This window comes from Schistocerca serialis, chromosome 2 (assembly GCF_023864345.2).
Source record: "Schistocerca serialis cubense isolate TAMUIC-IGC-003099 chromosome 2, iqSchSeri2.2, whole genome shotgun sequence".
Classification (NCBI taxonomy): domain Eukaryota; kingdom Metazoa; phylum Arthropoda; class Insecta; order Orthoptera; family Acrididae; genus Schistocerca; species Schistocerca serialis.
The window spans coordinates 786,717,545-786,738,596 of record NC_064639.1 but is presented as its reverse complement, the minus strand read 5'-3'; the positions used below and the strand labels follow the sequence as shown (position 1 = coordinate 786,738,596).

At 42.3% G+C, this 21,052-nt stretch overlaps 1 protein-coding gene across 1 annotated transcript in view; it reads left to right on the top strand.

Moving 5' to 3' along the window:
* The window catches only part of LOC126456406 (DNA polymerase nu-like), a 242,271-nt gene that overhangs the window by 77,135 nt on the left and 144,084 nt on the right, over positions 1 to 21,052 (top strand). The window contains exon 5 of the mRNA XM_050092158.1: positions 15,549 to 15,613. Within this exon, the coding sequence (XP_049948115.1) occupies positions 15,549 to 15,613 (65 nt within the window). The remainder of the gene's footprint in view (positions 1 to 15,548; positions 15,614 to 21,052) is intronic.

Below are 21,052 nucleotides of genomic sequence, written 5' to 3'. Positions count from 1 at the left end.
GGAGAGGTTCTAGGAAGGGTCTAAGGTTTTAAGCAGGGATTGTAGATAGGTTGAAGGTTATATTGGACTTTGGATGGAATCACTCTGGGAGAGTTTATAGGTGGAGGAGTCCAATAGTTGGCAGAGCCCTTCTACTAGGCAGTCAGTGCAGTTTAGTATGACAGTGGTGCAACCTTTGTCTGCAGGTAGGATGATTAGATCAGGATTTGTTTTGAGGTGGTGTATGGCTGTCCTTCCTTCTGCTGAGAAGTTGATGTTCTTAGGAAGGGGCGGGGGGAAGGATGATGAGGCTAAGTTGGAGGTAAGAAATTCCTGGAAGATGGCTATCTGGTTAGGTGTGAGGGGGGGAGGTTCATGGTTGGATGGTGGTATGAACAGGGAAAGGCAGTGTTCAGTGCTGCGATTGTGTTGGCTTGGGTTGGAGGGACTATTGGCAAAGAGGTGTTTCCATTGCAGGGGTCAGGAGGAGAGTACATCTTTGACAAGTCCAGCATGGTTAAATGTGGATGTAGGGCCAAAGGTGAGGCCTTTGGATATGAGCAAAACTTCTGTGGGACTGAGGAGTTTGGTGGTGAGGTTAACAACATTGTCCCAGAAATGTTTTAGTTCTGTATTTAGTGGAAGATTGGTAGGAATTTTTGGGGGATGTAACAAGTGAGAAAGGTCAGCTAGGCAAGGTCTGCATGCCATGAGTGGTTGATGAGGAAGAACATTGTGGGTAGTTTAGGGGTTGGATCGTGGTGTCTCAATGTGGCAGCAGGATCTCAGCAGGTTGGGTAACTTACGGAGATAGTGTGTGGAATGCTCCTCGAGGTGCTGGGGAGTGAGGGATTCAGTCAGATATGTGATGTCTGTAGTAGGGACTGCAAAGTAGCAGTATGTTTCAGAGGGAGCACAGATTGTTCTGTGTCATGGAGACATGTTTTTACAATACTGGGTTCCTGAACGCCAGGGACTGGCAAAATTTGGAAAGGAGAAGGTCATTGTGAAAGGATTGGTAGGATCCACAGAAAGGAATTTTTATTGTTAGTCGTTTTATGGATGATTCTATAGTTAGGCAGCATTTAAGGAACAGGGTGTGGGACTGGGTTTTTAGCCAGGGAAAGGGATACTTTTCTGAACTGCTACATAAAGAAAGAGGGATCCATTGTGGCAGGGACAGCACTGGGTAACTGGAAATGAGGCGGAAATGGGCAAATGATGGTGTTATGTTGTTGTGAGGAGAGCTCGATAACAGAAAAGTTGCATAAAAATATTTACAGACATGCAAAACCGTGCACAAATACGAAAAAATTCGGTGTAACTTCCAAAAATACACACAAATATGTAAAAAAAAAAAAAAAATTACAAAAATGTGAGGGAAAAGGAATGGATGAGGTATGGGAGAGTCTGCCTGTGTTAGGATAATAGGAAGTGGGGGGAAGGGAAATTGGCTAGGGTGAGGATCACAAGCTTGTGTGGCATGGGCAAGGATGTAATGTAAAAGTCAAGAATAAAGGAGGAAATTCAATCAATAGGAATAATTATAATTATTGCTGGGAAGAATTTGGGACCTGAGATGCTGCACTGATGACAGACATGGTGACGTAGCTGTGTGTTGTGAGTGGACGAGATTGTTGATACAATGTGGCTTTGAAGTCAGAGTATATGGAATTTAGAAGGTGATGAAGAAACACAGCAAAGAAGAGAAAGAACATGCAAAGATAAGGGTAATGCTTTGGGGATTAGTAACAACAGAATACATCACAAGTTGTGGGGTGAAAATAAGCTACTGGTCAAAATCAAACAATGGAAATGCAAGGTTGGAATGTCAACAGTATTAAGTAAAGGATAGATTGCTACTCACCATAAAGATGACTAATTGAGTTGCAGACAGGAAAACAAAAAGCCTGTTACACATTTACCTTTCAGCCAATGCCTTCTTCAGGAAAGAAAACATACACACATTCACACAAGCAAGCACACCTCATGCACAGATGGTCGCCATCACTGACAGCTTGGACCAGAATGGAGTCATGCTGAATGAAAGCAATGGTTTTGGTTTTCAGGTGGCAATGGTTTTGGTTTGTAGGTGGGAAAGGGAAAAAAGGGGTTACTGGTCAGTCTGCGCTCCCGAGCGGTACAGAGCGGAAGGCAGAAGGACTACTCACAGTGAAGGCATTTTATTGTTTTCTTCTATCTGAGCCAACATTGGTAGAGGCATTTACTAGAAATGCAGGTGGTGATACTCGGTAGGGAACTCATTGTGGAGGCTCTTGGACAAACAGGGATTTGAAATAGTTGTTTATTCCAGACAGGACTAACTAATACACTGAACGCTAGTTCTAGGGTTAGAAAAACCCTGAATAATACTGTTACAACAGAAGCCTGTGCAGAAATCTCAGGAGTGGATGCTAACCACAGTAGCGAACACTAGCAGCATCTTAAGGCAACAACTTGGCTGTAAAACAAAACATACTGAATGTGACACTGTTCACTGAGGCACTTCAAGACAGGTAGAGCAGACTTACAAGGAGCTGGACAGAGGCTGGAGTCGATAGATGCGGATTTGGCGCCCAGATCATCTGACTGAGAACTCTTCCAAAATGCAGACTCTAGGGGTTTGAAAGAGTCACGTGGGGCACTGTTTTTCCCACTTAAAGCCGCCCAGCCAATCCCGTAGGTCTCTTGCAGGTAACTGCAAATAACGGTTTAGTTTAGTCCCCTCTACTCCTCCTAAGGTGGGGATGTTAATGCAGTTGCACTAAGTCCATATTTGGTATCAACATTGTTCAGCTGAAAGCTAAACGTAACTGCTGTGCCAGATAAGGCTTGCAACATTATTGTTGTACATCATTTAGCCTAGCCCCTCTGGCTCCCTGGAGTATGGACTGCTAAGTCAACAGTTTTTGCTGCTTTCGCTCTCTTTCTAACCATTGTGAGTCTACTGATGTTGCTGTTTTCAGGGCTGGTATCAAGCTGGCTTTCTACACTAGTACATGCCTGTTGGTTAGAAAGTTCTAAGGTGACAACCTACTACAGTGTCTAGATGACATATGAAGTTACATGTTCCGTGAAGAGTAACTAACGCCCTGGGACTGCTTCTGGGGGTGTCTGCTGTTTCACAAGGCCTTCCCCTTATGGTTTCCTTCATGTAACAATATCTCTCCTAGTTTCATCTGCCCTCAACATCATCTCTGCTTCCATACCTTGGAACGCCTGTCCTCCTTTCTCACAGCTTCAGGATAACACTACAGTAGCAAGGAATAATCAATATATTACAACAGGACTGGAATTGGAAGTTCTTGGTGTGTGGATTGGGCAGCTCTTGCACCTGGGTCTTCCACAGGATGACTCCTCTGGCAAGGGGTTGGGATTGGGAGTGCCATGGGCATGGACTAAGATGTTGTGGAGGTTGGGTGGACAACAGAACAACACTTTAGATGAGATGGGGATGGTCTTGGGTAGGATGTGCCTCATTTCAAGCCATGGTGATAGGTAATCAAAGCCTTGATGAAAGATTTGGTTCAGTTGTTCCAGTTACGGGTGGTATAGGGTGATAAAAGGAGTATTCCTTTGTAGCTGGTTATAGGGGGTGGTGGGAGGGTTAAGGGCGTGCGGAGAAATGCTAAGGGAGATCTGTTTGCAAACGAGATCTGGGGGATAGCGCCTGCCTGTGAAGGCATTGGTGAGACGTTCAGCATACTGTGCAAAGAATTTTTTTGTCACTGCACTGCAGTTATACCATCCCCAAGTGACAGGGCTGCAGGGGAGTGGGGGGAGAGGGGGGGGGGGGCAATTTTTTGGTGTGGAAGGGATGGCAGCTGTTGAAATGCAGGTACTCTTGGTGGTTGGTGGATTTAATGTGAACAGAAAGTGTATATGGAGCCATCATAAAGGAGGACAGCAGTGTTCATAAAGATGCCACACTGCGTTGAGGATGACTAGATGAAGCTGATAGAAGAGAAGGCATCCAGGTTGTGAAGGAATGGGGATAGGATGTCCTGGCCCTGACTACACATATCAGGAAGATGGCACACACAAACCTGCTACTACAGAAAAACATTCCATGGCACAGGCATCCTAGAACCACCTCTGCTCCCTCCACAAGATACTACTGCTTTGCAATCCTACTACATACATCCCATCGCTAAAATTGGATCTCTTGCTCCCCAGTGCCTGGAGGACTATCCACGTAACATCTCCATAAGTTATCCAACATGCTGACATCCTGTTGTTGCCATCTTGCGGGCACCAATACCTCACCCCTGTCTTACCCTCTGTAATCCTCCTCATCAACCTCTCATAGCCCAATGACTCTATGTATCTTAGTTTTTCAACTTGTCACATCCCTGAAAACTCCCTACCAATACTCCACTAAATGTAGAGGTGAATTATTCCTGGAACACTGCTGTTAACCTTTCCTCCAAAATCCTCAGCCTCAAAAAATTTTGAATCATATGCAAAGGCCTCACCTTTAGCCTTACACCAAAATTTAGCCATGTTGTACTTTTCAAAAACCTACTCTCCTTCCCCCCCCCATCCATGCAATGGAAACACTTCCTTGCCAATAATCCCCCTAAGCCAAAGCCAACATAATTTCAACATTTAACCCTGCCTCTCATATCACCATCCAACCATGATCCCCCCCCCCCCCCCCCCCCTTAAGCATCTAACCATCTTGTGGTCACCTTCCAGAAGCTCCTTTCCTCCAAAGTGGCCTCACCATCCTTCCTTAGGTCCCTTTCTGAGAACACCAACCTTTCAGCAGAAGAAAGAACAGCCGCACACAGCCTCATAACAAATCCTGACCTAATTATCCTATCTGCAGAGAAAGGTTCTGCTACTGTCATTATGAATTGCAGTGACTACCTGGCTTAAGAGCTCTGCCAGTTATCTGACTTCTCACCTACACACTCTGCTAGAATGATTCCAACCCAGAAGTCTAATGTAACCTCCAATCACTGCTTAAAGCCTTAGGCCCTTCTCAGGATCTCTACCCTGAATGCATTTCCCTCCTCACCTCTATGACACCAGCGTATCCACCTTGTACATGCTCCTCAAAATCCACAAACTCAACAATGCTGGCTGTCCTGTATAGCTGGTTGTTGTGATTCCACTGAGAGAATTTTAGCCGTCATTGTCCAACATCACCATCCAATTCCTCAAAATCTAGTCTCCCACATCAAAGATTCCAACCACTTCCTTCACTGACTCTCCATCATCGCCACCCTCCCCCCCCCCCCCCCACCCCTTTCGCTTCCTGGATCCCCACTCATTGCTGTTTATGCCACTTCCCCATACATTAACATCCTTCATTCACCAACTCTCCATCATCTATCTCCCCCCTCCCCCCCCCCCCCCGCCCTCCCGCTTCACTTCCTGGGTTCCCTCTCATTGCTGTTTATGCCACTTCCCCATACATTAACATCCTTCATGCTCATGTTCTGATATTGGACACTACCACTCACAACATCCTTCAGATTCCAAACCCACTACCTCATTCCAGTTACACATTACTAACTTTATCCTAACACACAACAACTTCACCTTTGGAGATAAAGTATACAATAGCACAGCCAAAAGCATCCAAAAGGCGCCATCCTATGCCAACTTGTTTATGGGCCATCTAGAGGAAAGCTTCCTAGCCTCTCAAAACTCCATACTCTTGATGGTTTAGGTTCACTGATAATATCTTCACCAAGGCCTTCAAAGACAGGCACTACACCCAGGTCTAGCTGGCAGACAGATCTCCCACACCATTTTCCCACAATCACGTAATCTTCCCACAACCCCCAGGAACCAGCTATGAAGGAGTACCTCATTTATCACAGAATACCTCCCTGGACTGGAACAACTGAACCACATCCTTTGCCGGGGCTCTGATTACCTATCCTCATTCCCTGAAATGAGGCACATCCTATCCGAGATCTGAAACCACTGTCCCATCACCTTCTCCCTGTTCATGTTCTCTCGTGGTCAATGAGTCCTGCCCACTGCCAGTGTACCCACACATCTTTCGCCTTCACTGCTCCTCCCCTTTTCCACATTTCATTTTCCCTACCTGACAGCCTCCCAATGGTAAGCCTGACAGTCTTGTCATGCTTCCATGTAGTTCCTTCACGCTCGTTCAGACAGTACTCTTCTTCCCCTCCACCTGCATCCTACTACCCCTCCCCCTTCCCCATCCACTCCAGATTTCTGTTTTCATTCAACGTGACTGCTACATTCTGGTCCAAGCTGCCAGTGATGGTGGTTGTGTGGGTGTGAGGTGTAATTGCTTGTGTGAATGTGTGTTTTCTTTTCTGAAGAAAGCTTTTGCCAAAAGCTACATGTGTAACAGTCTTCTTGTCATCAATCATTCAATGAGTCATCTTTATAGTGAGTAGCAATCTAACATTGTTCACATTCCAATGTGTAGTTTCCATTATACAACTGAATAACTGATAGAAATATGCATTAATATTGAATATGTTATTAATTTAAGGATTTGAAGAAAGTCATCCGTTCTATAGAGACAGTGGATAAGTAAATATCCTTTCATGTCTGCTTTGAATTACATGGTCATTTATAATTGTAATTTGTTTTGGTAGCTTGTTGTAAGTAATTTTACCATAGTGTAGCATTTCTGTTTGGGGAAGACTTGCTTTAATTTTCTGCATGTGAAAGATTGTTTTCCACCTTTTACCATTGTCATTAATTTTTGCATTTTTGAGGAAAACATTAGGACATATTATTGCATGTTTATTGGTAGACAGTGCACTTTCAGAAATGTAAAGATATTGAAGAGGAAGAAATCCTGTCTTTAGTATTTCTGCCAGCAGACATCTGTATTGAAGCAGATGGGGTGACATTAGTCTTGCAGCATGTTGTATGGACAGAACAACTGATCCAGGTGTTTCCCTGTTGGTGGTGATAGGCCATACCTGTCAGTTCTTCCATGGATTTCAGTTGTCTTGGACCTAGCCTACTCCTTGCACTGTGCTTGGTTTCCATTTTTTGGTCATTTCTAGCAGTGTTTGAACCCACTGCTTCCCTATATATTGACTCTCACATTGAGTTTTCATTCCTCTTTTCCAAGGTTTGGGTCCCTGGCTTATTGTTGAGCCACTATTGTCTAGTACTTTTACATTACTGCCAACAGTGACAGTTTTATGGCATTGTCATGCTCTGTGTAGCTATAAATCATCCTTTCAAAGAACAGCCTGGCAAAGTTTGATCTATTTGATAACTGTCAAGATTGTTGTTTGTGCATGTAAAGATTTTTAGGAAGGATTGTGAATTGCCCCAGTGTCACTGTTATTCCAGCTGCATTCACCTCATCTGGAATGGGGACTGTGCAGTGGGTGTGCCCTCAGGTGATTCATCTTGGAGCAATAAGGAAAGCTCATTGCATGGGCAGCCTGAAGTGTCAATGGAAAAGCAGATCTCGTTGATGGTAGTTGTAGGTGGCACTGTAGGAGAGGGTGGTGAAAAATATTGTAGCTCAGAAGCACTAGGGCATATTGGGGGAGCAGCAGGTGGCAGAACTTGTGGTGATGGAACATCACAAGCAATGTGTTTTTGAACATGAGGCAGCAGATTGTCACGCGCAGAGTCTGAGTGAGGCAAGGGAGGGAGATAATCACAACTCAGTCACTGAGTGACTGATGGCCATAGGCTCAATATATGCAAGATCAAGTTGATGCAAAGGTAGAGGAGTAGTATGTATTGGTCCAGGGTCATTGTGTGGTGGTGGGGAACTCGTCTCGAGCGGTTCTGGTGGAATGGATTCCTTGATTATTTAGGCCAGTTTAAGCCACTGAAGTGAAGCTGTCTGACACCAGCTGTTGATGAGGATGTCCATAGTATTAGCACTGCATGCCAATACTGTCGTGGACTAGAGTAAGGCAGCTATAGTGCCGGTTTGACAGTGTCATCCTGTAACATAATAACCTCACAAGCCCAGGGTCAAGTGCAAGAAAACTGGTGAGCAAGTATGCAGTCATGGGAGAGGTATACAGATGGCAGTTAAGCATGACACACTCTACAAGAGCAGGGAGATCAGATAGGGCAACGGTTGTAGCATGTTCAACGAACTCAGGTGGGAGGACTGATGTCTTGCCATAAAGGACCTCGGCAAGTGACACCTGGAGGTCTGCCTTATAAGCCGTGTGGATTCTTAACATGACCCAGGGGAGAGTGTCAAGCACATGAGGGCTGCTTTCAGATTACTGTGCCAGCACTTGATGAGGGCGATACTCTGAGGATGGTAGGGTGAAATTTATCCACACCACAGAGCATGCAGAGTTTGTTAAATAACTGTGATTCAAACTGTCTACCCTTGTCGGTGGTGATGGAATCTAGCTATCCAGGAAGATACAAATTCTTGTGCTACAGAATCTTCCACAATGTCGGCAAGAGGAATCACCTTCTCCCATTAAGATTTGTGGTCAATGGTATATCTGAAACTGTTAGACAAAGGTAACGGCCAATGACATTTAGGCGCATGTGTCGGAAACAGCCTCTAGGGACATCAAATTTGTCTAGTGGAGGTTACGTATGTCGACTGACTTTGCTGCACTGACATGGAACGCAGGTGCAATCTCACATACGGCAGTCCTTCTTCATGCTTGGCTATACAAAGCATTCCATGATGAGCCACATAGTAGTCTTAGTCCCAGGGTGTGCAAGATTATGCAAAGCAACGGAAAACCTGGCAGCGTAAATCAGCCTAGACAATAGGCCGAATGATACCCATAGACATGATGCACCATAACAACCTGACCTAGCCCAATGAGTTGCTAGAAACTGTCTGTAGGGAAGTGGAAGAGTCGTGACGTATGTTCTGCAGTTCAATATCATTGTCCTGTAAGTGCACTAATTTGTCAAAATTAAAAGGAGACAAAGAAGCATTGACACATGACAGATAATCAACCACCACATTTTCTGAGCCACTGATATATCAGATGTCCATCATGTATTGACAGATAAGATCCATGTACCGAACCCTGCATGCGGGAGGGTCAGTGGCAGGATTGTGTGTAGCATCCACAAGGGGGCGATGATCAGTGAAAATTGTTATGTTCCTCCCTTTGATGTCTGCATAGAAATATTTAATGGCCTCATACACTGTGAGAAGTTCTTTGTCAAAAGCTGATCTCTTACATTGAGCTGCAGATAGCCTTTTGGAAAAAAAGTGGAGTGGCTAAGTTGTGTCACCAAAGTATTGTTGAAGAACCATACCTACTGCAAAATCACTTGCTTCCGTCGTACTAGAGATGTGAGCATCTGGAAATGGTTGAGCAAGAGTGGCGACATGCTCTAGAGCTGTTTAGAGGTACTCAGAAGCTTTCATCTTATTATCAGACTGCTGTACCCAACAATTATTGGAAGTTTGTTTGCCTGGAGCTGGGTCTGTAAGGCAGGCTTGGATATCTGCCACGATTGCCAGGTTGCACCTGTAAAAATTGATAGTCACGAAAAGCTGGCACAGTTCTCTAAAAGTCACAGTGGATATTAGACCGCGAATGCAGTTGATCTGATGTGGAGAACAAATACCCTCACAAGAGATGGTGTACCAGAGAAAGGCAACATGGGTGATTCGAAGTTGTGATGTATCATGATTAACCTCGACTCTGTTACTCGCCAGCAAGTCCTGTACCATGGCCAGGTGTAGCTCATGTTCCTCGTCAGAGGAGGTGAAAATGAGAATGTCAGATAGATATGCATAGCAGTAAGAGCAGTCAAAGAGAAGTGAATTGATGAAAGATTGCCAAGTTTGAGTTGCATTTTTAGGCTGTACAGCATGTAACAAAATTTGTAAAGTCCGAAAGGGGTGATCAAGGTTGTTTTGGGTATGCCACTGTGTACCATCGGTATTTGTAAATATGCCTTGCGACAGTCCAAAAAACTGTAAATGATTGCTCCGCTAAGTAGTTGAGCAAAGTCTTGAGCATAGGGGATAGGATAGTTGTCTATTATGGTATGTGCATTAAGGCAATGATAGTCACTGCAGAGGTGCACTGTGCTGTGCTTCTTGGGGTCTAGCATGGGGTAAGACCAATTACTATCCAATGGTTGAACAATGCCTGCCCACAGAAGTTCATCCACTGTAGCCTTAGCAAAGCATATTTTGTGCGGAGAAAGGTGGCATGCTTCAAGGCGCACTGGGGTGCCATCTGTCATGACAATTTTATGTGTCATTCTATTCCTAATAGTGTTCATTTGACCCGACAAACATGGCAAGGGGACATCTTGAGCAAGAGTCTGTAGCACACAAGGGTCACTAACCTGAGTTGCCGTCGGTGCAAGTGAGGGTGGGCATGCCAGTTATAAGAGGAGCGTCACTTCTATTGAGATGCAGCAGTGTAGACAGTTGCCTTATGAGAGATTGCACATCCAAAAGTGCCAGCTTAGCCATCAAGATGGTGTGGTTCACATCTGTATTGCAAGCATTAAGGTTGTCAATCATCGACCGCAGAGTGGGCAGATTGGAGCCAAGCGATGGAAGCACCGAGGCAGTTCACCAGAGAAGAGCACTTGATGAGAGCTATGTCAGTATCACTGAAGAGCTGAGGTAGAGATGGAGCTGATGGAGCAACTAAGCATGCAATACATGTGCCTGAAGCATTGTACACTGAAGCAGATAACAGGAGGTTCTAACATTTTGGACGACTTGAAATGTTGAAGTATGTGTGCAAACTTCAACTTTTTTAATGATGTGACTTACTTGAGATGGTCAGCTGACTTTCCTAGCTGTTTAGCTTGCTTCTGCAAACTCCCTTTCTCTTCTTCTCTGCAGTATATTACTGGGAACAGGAATTTCTCAAGACTCTTTCTACTTATAAAAATAAGTAGACATACACAGTTTCTTTTGCTTCTCTTTACGACATATATTTAAACATCAAACTTTTACAAATATCACTCTCCACTTGAATAAATACTGTTAAGTAAGTCTCCTTGATTTCCAAATGTTAGAAACACAGTTACATTTACAACAGAGTTGGCTTGCTAACCACGACTCTATTATACAGAAATCATACACCTGTCTTGCCTCTAGCAAGTTCAAGTTAAAAGTTACTACAAATCTTTTCCCACTCAATTGTTCTTTCGTCACTAACAATAGTCACAGTTATAAATCAGCACAGAATAACACAGAAGTTCCTTGGTTCTGCTGTATGCTTTCCTTACAAATTCTATGGCGCGACCGACAAGTAGGGGTCGGTGCCGTTCGAGCAACTTCTCTACCATCTTCTCACGATAACTTCAGATCTGCACACACAGACAGCTGACGCGCAGTAGATACAGTTCCTTTCTCCCACTCACATCTAAAATATTGTGTGTTCGAGACGGTGGAAGGCCGAGTGGTTCTATAATTTACACCGAAGTGAATCAGGAAATCAGTTGTGAGTACCAGGTCTTCAACGTCAGCTACATGAAAGGACCACATGAACTGTTCACTTGGGATGAGTTTAACAGATAATGTACAGCCTTCAAAACATGGGTCAAACTTGGCAATGTTTCATTGACTCACTTCTCTCTGACTGCTGCACATACCATGCCGTTGATGCAAAGTGTCAATTTATTAGCCATTCAAAGGGAAAGTTTGGTTGGTGTTACATCTGCTATAATGAATGAGAGTGGAACAACAGTAGTGTCAGCTTTCACGTTGACAAGGAAATGACACTGTGAGAAACGGTTCATCCATTCCTTACATTCAGAAAAACGCTGCACTTCACAATTGAAAGTCAGTTCCATGGTAGTGGCATCCTGCACTGTCAGGAAGGTTGAGACTGAGACATTGTTTGGGCTGGGGTGAAACCAGTAATAGGTGATGCACAAATTGAAACGTATTCATGTGACTAGGGGTCAGCAACGTGGGTTTACTATTGACAATGATGAGCTTCCAGATAGCCAACAGCTATGATCCAACATTCTTTATTTGCTCACAGGGGACTCTTGTGATATTTTAACATCTCTAGTACCTGCCTGTCTGAGCTTCTCATTAAGCTTAATTTTATTCAATGTTGCATCATTGGTCACTGGTCTTAGCCTAAGAAAGAGGTACTACAATGAGCTTCAGTGCCTCCCTCCCCCCTTAAAGATTTTCGTATTATCCTTATCCTTCCCTTTGCTATTGAGAAGCAGGCCATGTCTTTTGAAGTCTCACCTGCCAATAGCATCTATAGAAACAATATCTATACTAGTCAAAGTGACTGCCTGAAGCAGCTGATCAAACTCCGTATTTACTCTCCTGACAGAGCTCTTCAAGTCAGACTGATCATACCACATGAAAACAGGAACCAAGCCAACATTTATATGGTTCATCGCAGATGCTATTTTTACCAGGTCACACTCAGTATTGTAGGCCTAATTCCTATCAGTACTGTTGCATGCTCCACTCAGTATCACAATATAATCCTGCTTTGTAAAACCCTTGCACAATGATCCTACATCTTCTGTCACTTGGCTAAAATAAGCGTAAAGATTGAAAAACTTGTGATCTGGCATGTGTCACCTAATTATTCCTGCAAGATCTGTCCTACACCTCTTCCATGACTACTAACTAAGAACAGAACCTTCCTCCTACTTTCTACTTTTTTTAAACATTTGGTTCCATGGTGAAAGTCTGTTGAGTATCAACTACACTTACAACAATGTGAGTCTCTACCTTAGTTAACTGAGGTAACAAGTCAAATCTCTTGTTTGTGCCAATGATGAAACTGTCAGATACTGTTATACTGTTCTCTTTCTGTGGCCCCCGTTCCTTGCCTACCACTTCCCACATATCTTCATCCCCCCCCCCCCCCCCCCCCCCCCACACACACCTTTTTTCTTAGATATGTTGTAACAGGTGAAACCTTCAATAGAGAAGATGAAACAGGCTCTAATTAATTTCCTTATGGTGTAATATTAACTTAATTGACAGTTATTACAGAATGAACTACTTATTTTCATGAGCTTCATTTTCAAGTGTGTGTGGTCTGCAACACGGCCTTACAAAAAGTGAAAAACTAAAAAATATTAAGCAAACCTATATTGCTCACCACAATAAAATAATTATTATGTGCGTATTGTTATTACATGTATGCAAAAAGATAATAAAATTGACAAATTTATGTGCAAAATAATACAGTGTTTACATTACAGGGAAAATGAAATAAAAATCAAAATAATTCAAATAATTAGTTATGCATTTACTACAGCAGGTAAATGCAAGAAAAATAATTCAATATAATTACCCAGCATTTCATAATAACATAACGCAAATCTGGTAAAAATGGTGATCAAGTGCAATTGAAAAATTTAAACAACATGTAAAATGGTTATATTTTTATTACCACTTGGATATCAGAATTTTAGACATAGTTTCTCAGTATTATGAAATTCCAGAAGAATGTGTTTCAGTAGAGCATTGGTTCTCAGAATAAAAGAAAGAAAATAGTTAAAGTTTTTATGACATAAAACATTGCACTTCCCCATCCCTTTTCTGTATTAAAACAGCTTTTTAGTATCTTATTCAGTTCTTATGCACCTTATTTCCTTTTTATGCTAAATTTTACTTTCATTTCATCTCAAATGTGACTTATCTTTCATAAAACAGTTCTCCTAGAGTGTGTAATAAATGTTTCACATTACGTAAGGAATGATTGAAAATACCTGTTACTCATAATAATAATGGAAATTCCTGGATGGAGCAATGTGTAAAATAAGGGGAAGGCAACCACTCACCTGTAGCAGTCTGATGGTGTGAAGCACAGAAACACATAACAGAAGACAGTATCTAGACTAGCTTTCAAGAATTAGCTCACTTCTGGGCTAAAGTACACTTGTTCACACACACAGACATCCAAATGTACACTCCTGAGGCCATGACAAGACTGATTATTGATACTTGATTATTTAAATCAGTTGCCTGAAGTGATGGAAGTGGGGTTGGGGATGGGAGTGGGGGTTGGGGAGGGGGGGCGGGGGTATGGACGATGCAAGAGGGGTAGCAGGAAAGAGACAGGTGACTCCACAGTTGCACAACAGTAAGAAAAGAGTACAGGGGATAGTGGAACAAATAGAGATGTAGGAAGAGAGTGAGGAGGGGAGGGGGAAGGAGAGAAGGATGAAGATGAGGAATGAGAAAGAGAGGGGAGAGAGAGTGGTCAAAGAGAGAGACAGACAGAGAGAGTGGTAGAAAATGTGCAGCATGTGGGCGGAGGGGGGGGGGGGGGGGAGGGGGGGGGGAGGGGGGGGGGGGAAGAGTGGCAGCAGAATGCAGTGCACGATCTGAATGCAGAAGGAGTGGCGCGAACAGAACAGAGAAGGGAAAAGCTAAGGTGAGGCAGTGGGTACAGCTTAGGAGATGTTTAGGCCAGGGCATTGTGAGAGTGCAGGATATGTAAACTTGTGTTGAAAGGCTGTAGCCAAATGACCTGCAGAGTGAAGCAGCTGTTGAAGACATTTGTATTGTGGTGTGTAGTATTTTCGACAACTGGATGGTCGAGTCTGCAGTTTGCCTCAGTTTGGCAGTGGCCATTCAGAAGTAAATGTTACACTTTATTAAAGTGTAACAGTTTCAATCACAACTTCACATGTCTGTAAAAATAAAGTCAACCAACATGTTTCACCTCACATCAAGAATATACTGCTACATTCAAGCTAAAGAAAGAGGTAATTCATATTGTCAGCTGTTAGAAGTGTTAGAGCTGATGCAGTGTTTTTGCTGTCAGTGTGTCACCATTAAAATTGTGAGACCTGGCAATGGTTCATGGTTACCAAAATTGAAATGCTATAACAAACAAACAAGGTGTTAATTTCAGTGCCATAAATTTAAGTAATATATTTTCTCTTTAAATGTTCTTTGACCACAAATGTTCAGTCATATGGTATTGTAATGGTACACTAAAATAACTATTAGATTCTGTTTCTACGTAAACTTTTTAGAGTGATTTGTATTATGTACTTATCAAAAGTAAAATTCACATGACAAAATTATAATGTTACTAAGAGATATGAGTCTCTCTCATCCCAGGATATGACTTTCTATCCATCCCCTTTGAAATTTTGACATTATGTGCTTGTACATTAGTGGTGGTGGTGGTTAGTGTTTAACGTCCCGTCGACAACGAGGTCATTAGAGACGGAGCGCATGCTCGGGTTAGGCAAGGATTGGGAAGGAAATCGGCCGTGCCCTTTCAAAGGAACCATCCCGGCATTTGCCTGTACATTAGTTTCAGTTTATAATGGTAAACACATGAAAAATTACTGTGTGAGTTATTTCACAGTCTGAGATTCTTTCGTGTTTTCTTTCCCTACAATTACCTTTGAAGAATGTGTTCTATTCAGTTATGTAAAGATGTAGCTCATGATAACATGAGTGGCAGATGTTTCCATTCAGCACTGATGTTACATGGTTTATATATGTTTTAGCCATTCATTTTACTTTCTTTAATAAATCCAGATTTTAGAGACAAATAAGCATGCCTGGATATATACAAACAGACAACAGTGTTGGCACTTATACTGACTTTTAGTGTGAAAAGCAACTTTATGCAACTATTCTCAGTTTGTTTTAATAATATTTGTCTTTTTCGTAGTTATGGAGACAAGAGGCATCTGTACAAATACAAAAAAACTGCAAGAAATGCAAAATATATTACATGTAAGTAATTTAATCATCACTGCAGTAGCTTCTGTTCACTGTTTAATATATTGTATAGTGGTAGCAAAATAATCAGTATATCAGAAACAGTATTTCTAAACACTATTGTCAGGAACAAAATATTCGTGTCAAAATAATGTACTTTTGCCACAATGTAAGTTCACAGAATTTAATATGATCATTAACTGGGATTAATTGTAATTATGAACTATTTTTCTCGAAGAAAAATGTACATACCTACATTCTGATATTTGGTACCTACCACTTTGAAAATGATACAGCTGTCGTAACATTTTCTTGCTGATTTACATAATCTGCAGTGTCACTTAGCTTTTATTTTAGAGAATAACACATCAACTTCAGATAGATATCATAAACAGATGTCAGAAAAAGATAAACCAAACATGACAGAATCAGATAAAAGTTGTTCATATTCATCAGAATGAAGGTATTTCAGATGTACCTATTGTCTTGATTGGGCTTAGGTTTTGCAGTTCGTGATACAACCTTTATCTCTCTTAACTGTTCTTTCACACCCCCCCCATGAAGCTACTTTTATTTCTGTTTTTCTATGCTTTTGGTATCTTCTCCCATTTCACTATCTTGTGTTCAAAGTCTGACAGAAATGTGAAGCAGACCTTTGCAGTTCAGTTTGTAAAACCCTTTTAATGTTTGTATGTGCCCTATCACCTCAGTTTCTGGTAATTTTTAGCCTGATTTTTCTGTCTTACTCATCAAACTTCTGATGAATCCATTTATTTTCCATATCTGTTACTGGCACTTCAGTTATTTCACTTATTTTTGTACTTTCGTCTTTTCTGGATAAGTTTTAGAATTATTCGCTGATACACTGCATTGTAATTTCACGTGTAATTTAGATTTACTTTACAATGCATGAATGATATGCTTATATCTCTCTGGAAAAAGTCTCTAGAGTGGAGATGGAAGTTAGAGACACACATTTTATTTAGTTTCAGAATAATTTATGTTATGAAGTACTTGATATAAAAGTGCTAAAATGAAATATATTACAACCAATGATATTAGTTTTAAGACCCTTCAGATTATACTCATCAGTGAAGCTGATGAAATGGATCTGCAGAATGTTCTTTCAACTTCTCCAAAAAACCACCATCCTAACTGATAACTGAAATATTTTCCAAACCGAAGGTGTATATGACTCCTTTCTGAACTAACATGAAACACCTTCTAGTCAGCTTTATGGAACTGATCTGTGAGATGTGCTATATTGTTTTTGTTGCCAGTTGATCTTTTGTATGCGTGCTGGAGAGCTTCTGTTTGCTTATGTATGTATGGCATGGTCATACTGAGTACAAAGCAGCTGTGATTTGATATAACATTTGAGATGCTGTCTAGTGTGCAAGCAGGTGACATGTCAGTTTTATAAAAAATAACATATATTGCAGAGGAGCAAATATTAGTTGTTTTAGTAGGTTTGTTAGTATATGCTGTGCCTTGAATACTCCACAACCAGATAGATTCCTTTTCATAGTGAGATCTCTGGAATACATTATATGAGTGAAGAATTCCTTCACTTTGTTTTGTATCTTCAATGTGACTTCATTTTTAAGATTCAAATTTGCTGCGAATAAAACCATATTTTTGTCTTTCTACATTCTGAAAGCATTGATCATTCCATATATTTTTGTTTTCATGTCCTAAAGCAAGAGGCTTCAAATAATGTATGTACTGTTTCATGTTCGATTACAAAGGGCAATTGGCAGACTGGCAGGTCAGATATCATTTATACATTCATTCGTACATCATATTCCATATTTCCCAAGAAGTAGAACCTCCAGGAATGTGCAGTAACCTTGGGTATATATATCAACAAGAGACAAAGGCAGTTTAGAAACTTGATCTGTATATTATGTTAACAACGAACTATTGCTATACTGCTATTCATGATTATGCCAACTAAATTTAATCAAGTAAATTAAAAAGAAAACAGGTAGTTGGAGAAACACTGCTGCCTCCTCAGTTATATTTGATAGCTACTATTTTTTATATGCTATTGATATCTTAATATTTATTTAATAATGTTATGAAAATGATACTTGCTGCTCACCATATAGAGGATATGTTGAGTCGCAAGTAGGCACAACAAAAAGATTGTCAAACAAAGCCTTTAGTCTAACAAACCTTCATCATATGAAAATAATAGAGGGAAACATTCCAAGTGGGAAAAATATATCTAAAAACAAAGATGCTGTAACTTATCAAATGAAAGCGTTGGTAACTGTGTCTGTATATGTGCGGATGGGTGTGTGTGTGTGCGAGTGTATATCTGTCCTTTTTTCCCCCTAAGGTAAGTTTTTCCACTCCCAGAAATGGGATGACTCCTTACCCTCTCCCTTAAAACCCACATCTTTTCGTCTTTTCCTCTCCTTCCCCCTTCCCTGATGAAGCAACCTTAGGTTGCGAAAGCTCGAAATTTGTGTGTGTGTTTGTGTGTTTTTTATTCTCTCCTATCAACATACGAACGCTTTCGTTTGGTAAGTTACAGCATCTTTGTTTTTAGATATATAAACCTTCTTCATAATTAGACAACAGGCACACACACACACACACACACACACACACACACACACACACAAAGTGCACATGCTTGTGCTAATGCAACTCACACACATATCACCAAAGTCTCTGGCTGCCAAGGCCAGACTGCTAGCAGCAGCACATGATGGGAGAAGCAAAGTGGGTGGTGTGGATAAGGAGGAGGCTAGGGTGGGGGGGTGGAAAGGGGGAGGAACAGTAGGGTAGGAGTGGGGACAGTATGGGAGCATACAGGGACAAGGTAGGGAGAGGGTAAGGCAGCTAATTGTAGTCGGAAGGTTAGACATAGTGGGTGATTGGGGGGGGGGGGAGGGGGGGTTGGGGGGGGGCACCATGTGTTGTTGGAATAGAGGGCTGTGTAGTGGTGGAATGGGAACAGAGAAGGGGATAGGAGGGTAAAAGACAATGACTAATGAAGGTTGAGGCCAGCAGTGTTGCAGGAACATAGGATATATTGTAGGTAGAGCTCCCACCTGCGTGGTTCAGAAAAGCTGGTGTTGGTGTGAAGAACACAGATGGCACAGGCTGTGAAGCAATCATTGAAATGAAGAGCATTGTGTAGGGCAGCATGCTATGCAATTGTGTGATCTAGCTGTTTCTTGGCCTCATAGAATGCAACACAGTGGTTGCAGCCTAGCTTGTAGATCACATGACTGTTTTCACAGGTAGTCATTGCTTTTGATGGAATAGGTGATGCTTGTGACCGGACTGTAGTAGGTGGTGGCAGGAGGGATGTATGGGACATGTCTTGCATCTAGGTCTATTATAGGGATATAAGCCATTAGGCAAGTGGTTGGGAGTGGGGGTTGTGTTGGGATGGACAAGGATTTTGTGTAGTATCAGTGGGTGGTGGAATATCACTCTGGGAGGAGAGGAAGGGTATTACGTATGACATTCCTCATTTCAGGGCATGATGAGAGATAGTCGGAACCTTGGTGGAGAATGTAATTCCATTCCTTAAGTCATGTGTGGTTCTGAATCATGATGGGAATGCAACTCTGTGGCTGGACAGTAGGACTTTTGATGATGGTGAGTGAGTGGCGAGATAAGACATGGGAGATCTGTCTTTTTACAAGGTTGGGAGTGTAATTATGGTCTGTGAAGGCCTCTTAGAGACTCTTGGTATATTTCAGCATGGACTGCTTGTAACTGTAGATGAGATTGCCAAAAGTGTCTATACTGTATTGAAGGGACTTCTTGGTATTGAATGCGTGGCAGCTGTGGAAGTGGGGATATTGCTGGTCGTTGGCAGGTTTGATATGGATGGAGGTACTGATGTCGCCATCTTTCAGGTGGAGGTCAACATCAAGGATGGTGGCTTTCTGGGTTGAGGAGGATGAGGTGAAGTGAATGGGGGAGAAGGTGTTGAGGCTCTCACCCTTGATCCAGATCATGAAGGTTTCATCAGTGAATCAGAGTCAGGTGAGGGACTTGGGATTCTGAGTAGTTAGAAAGGATTCCACTAGATGGTCGATGAAGAGGTTGACATAGGATGGTGCCAAGCAGGTGCCTGTAGCCATACCCGAGATGTGTTTGTAGATGGTCTTTTCAAAGGAAATGTAATTAGGGGTGAGGATATAATTGGCTATGGTGATTAGAAAGGAGGTTATAGGTTTGGAATCTGTCAGACATTGGGAAAGGTAGTATTCAATAGCGGCAAGGACATGGGCATTAGGGATGTTAGTGTAAAGGAAGGTGACTTCAGTAGTAATGATAATGGCAACTTGTGGTAAAGGAACAGGAACTGTGGAGAGTCGGTCGAGGCAATTGTTGGTATATTGTATATAGGTTAGGTTGTGGGCAATAGGCTGAAGGTGTTGGTTTGTGAGAGTGGAGATTCTCTCAGCTGGGTTCACAGTAACTGTACACAGTGGGACATCCTGGACAGATGTGTGTGTGGACTTCATGAAGCATGTAGAAGGTAGGAGTGTGGGGAGGGGCAGGGATGAGGAGAGAGATGGACGTGGGGGGGGGGGGGGGGATTCTGGGATGGGGTTAAGGATTTGAGGAGAGACTGGAGATTCTGTTGGATTTCTGGATTGGGGTCACTGTGACAGGGTTTGTTGGTGGAGGAATCTGACAGCTGGTGGAGTTGTTCTGACAGGTAATCTTTGCAGTTCAAAACAAGCATGATGAAGCCTTTGTAAGCACGTAGGATTATAAGGTTGGGATCAGTTTTTAGGTGCTGGAGTGCAATTCTTTCTGTGGGTGTAAGGTTAGCTTGCATGTTGAGAGATATGGGGGACGATAATGACCCAAGGTTTGAGGTTACAAAACTTTAGAAAGTTAACAGGGGATGGTTTGGGGCAATGGAGGTGGATAACGGTTGGATGGAGGAGTGGCAGGGTTCAACATTGGTCTTTAGTTGAGTGGTGGTAAAAAAGTGTTTCCATTGTAGGAACTGGCATAAGAACAGAAGGTCTTTAAATAGTCCTGCATGATTAAATTTGGAAGTGGGGCAAAGGGTGAGGCCTTTGGAAAGGACTGATACTTCTGTGGGGCTAAGGCGTTTGTAGGAAAGGTTCATGACTGTGTTTCGGATATGTTTAGGCTCTGGATCCTGTATGGTAGTGGGAGGGAATTTTTGAGGGTGGGGTAAATTTAGCAAGTCTGTAAGACAAGGTTTGTCAGCTTTGAGGGGATGTGGGGGAAATTTGGAGGTTGTTGCAGAGTTGGTAGGTAATGGTATTTCAAGATGGGGGTAGGAAGTGCACATTGTGGACAGTTTTGTGAGGCGCCATTGTGCATACTGCTGTAGTTCCTGGAAGGCTAGATTTTCATTGTGTGAATATGGGATCCAGAAATTTGCATAGCAGGAGATTTTTACACATGGAGAGGAGGAATTGCAAGGAGGTTTGGGTC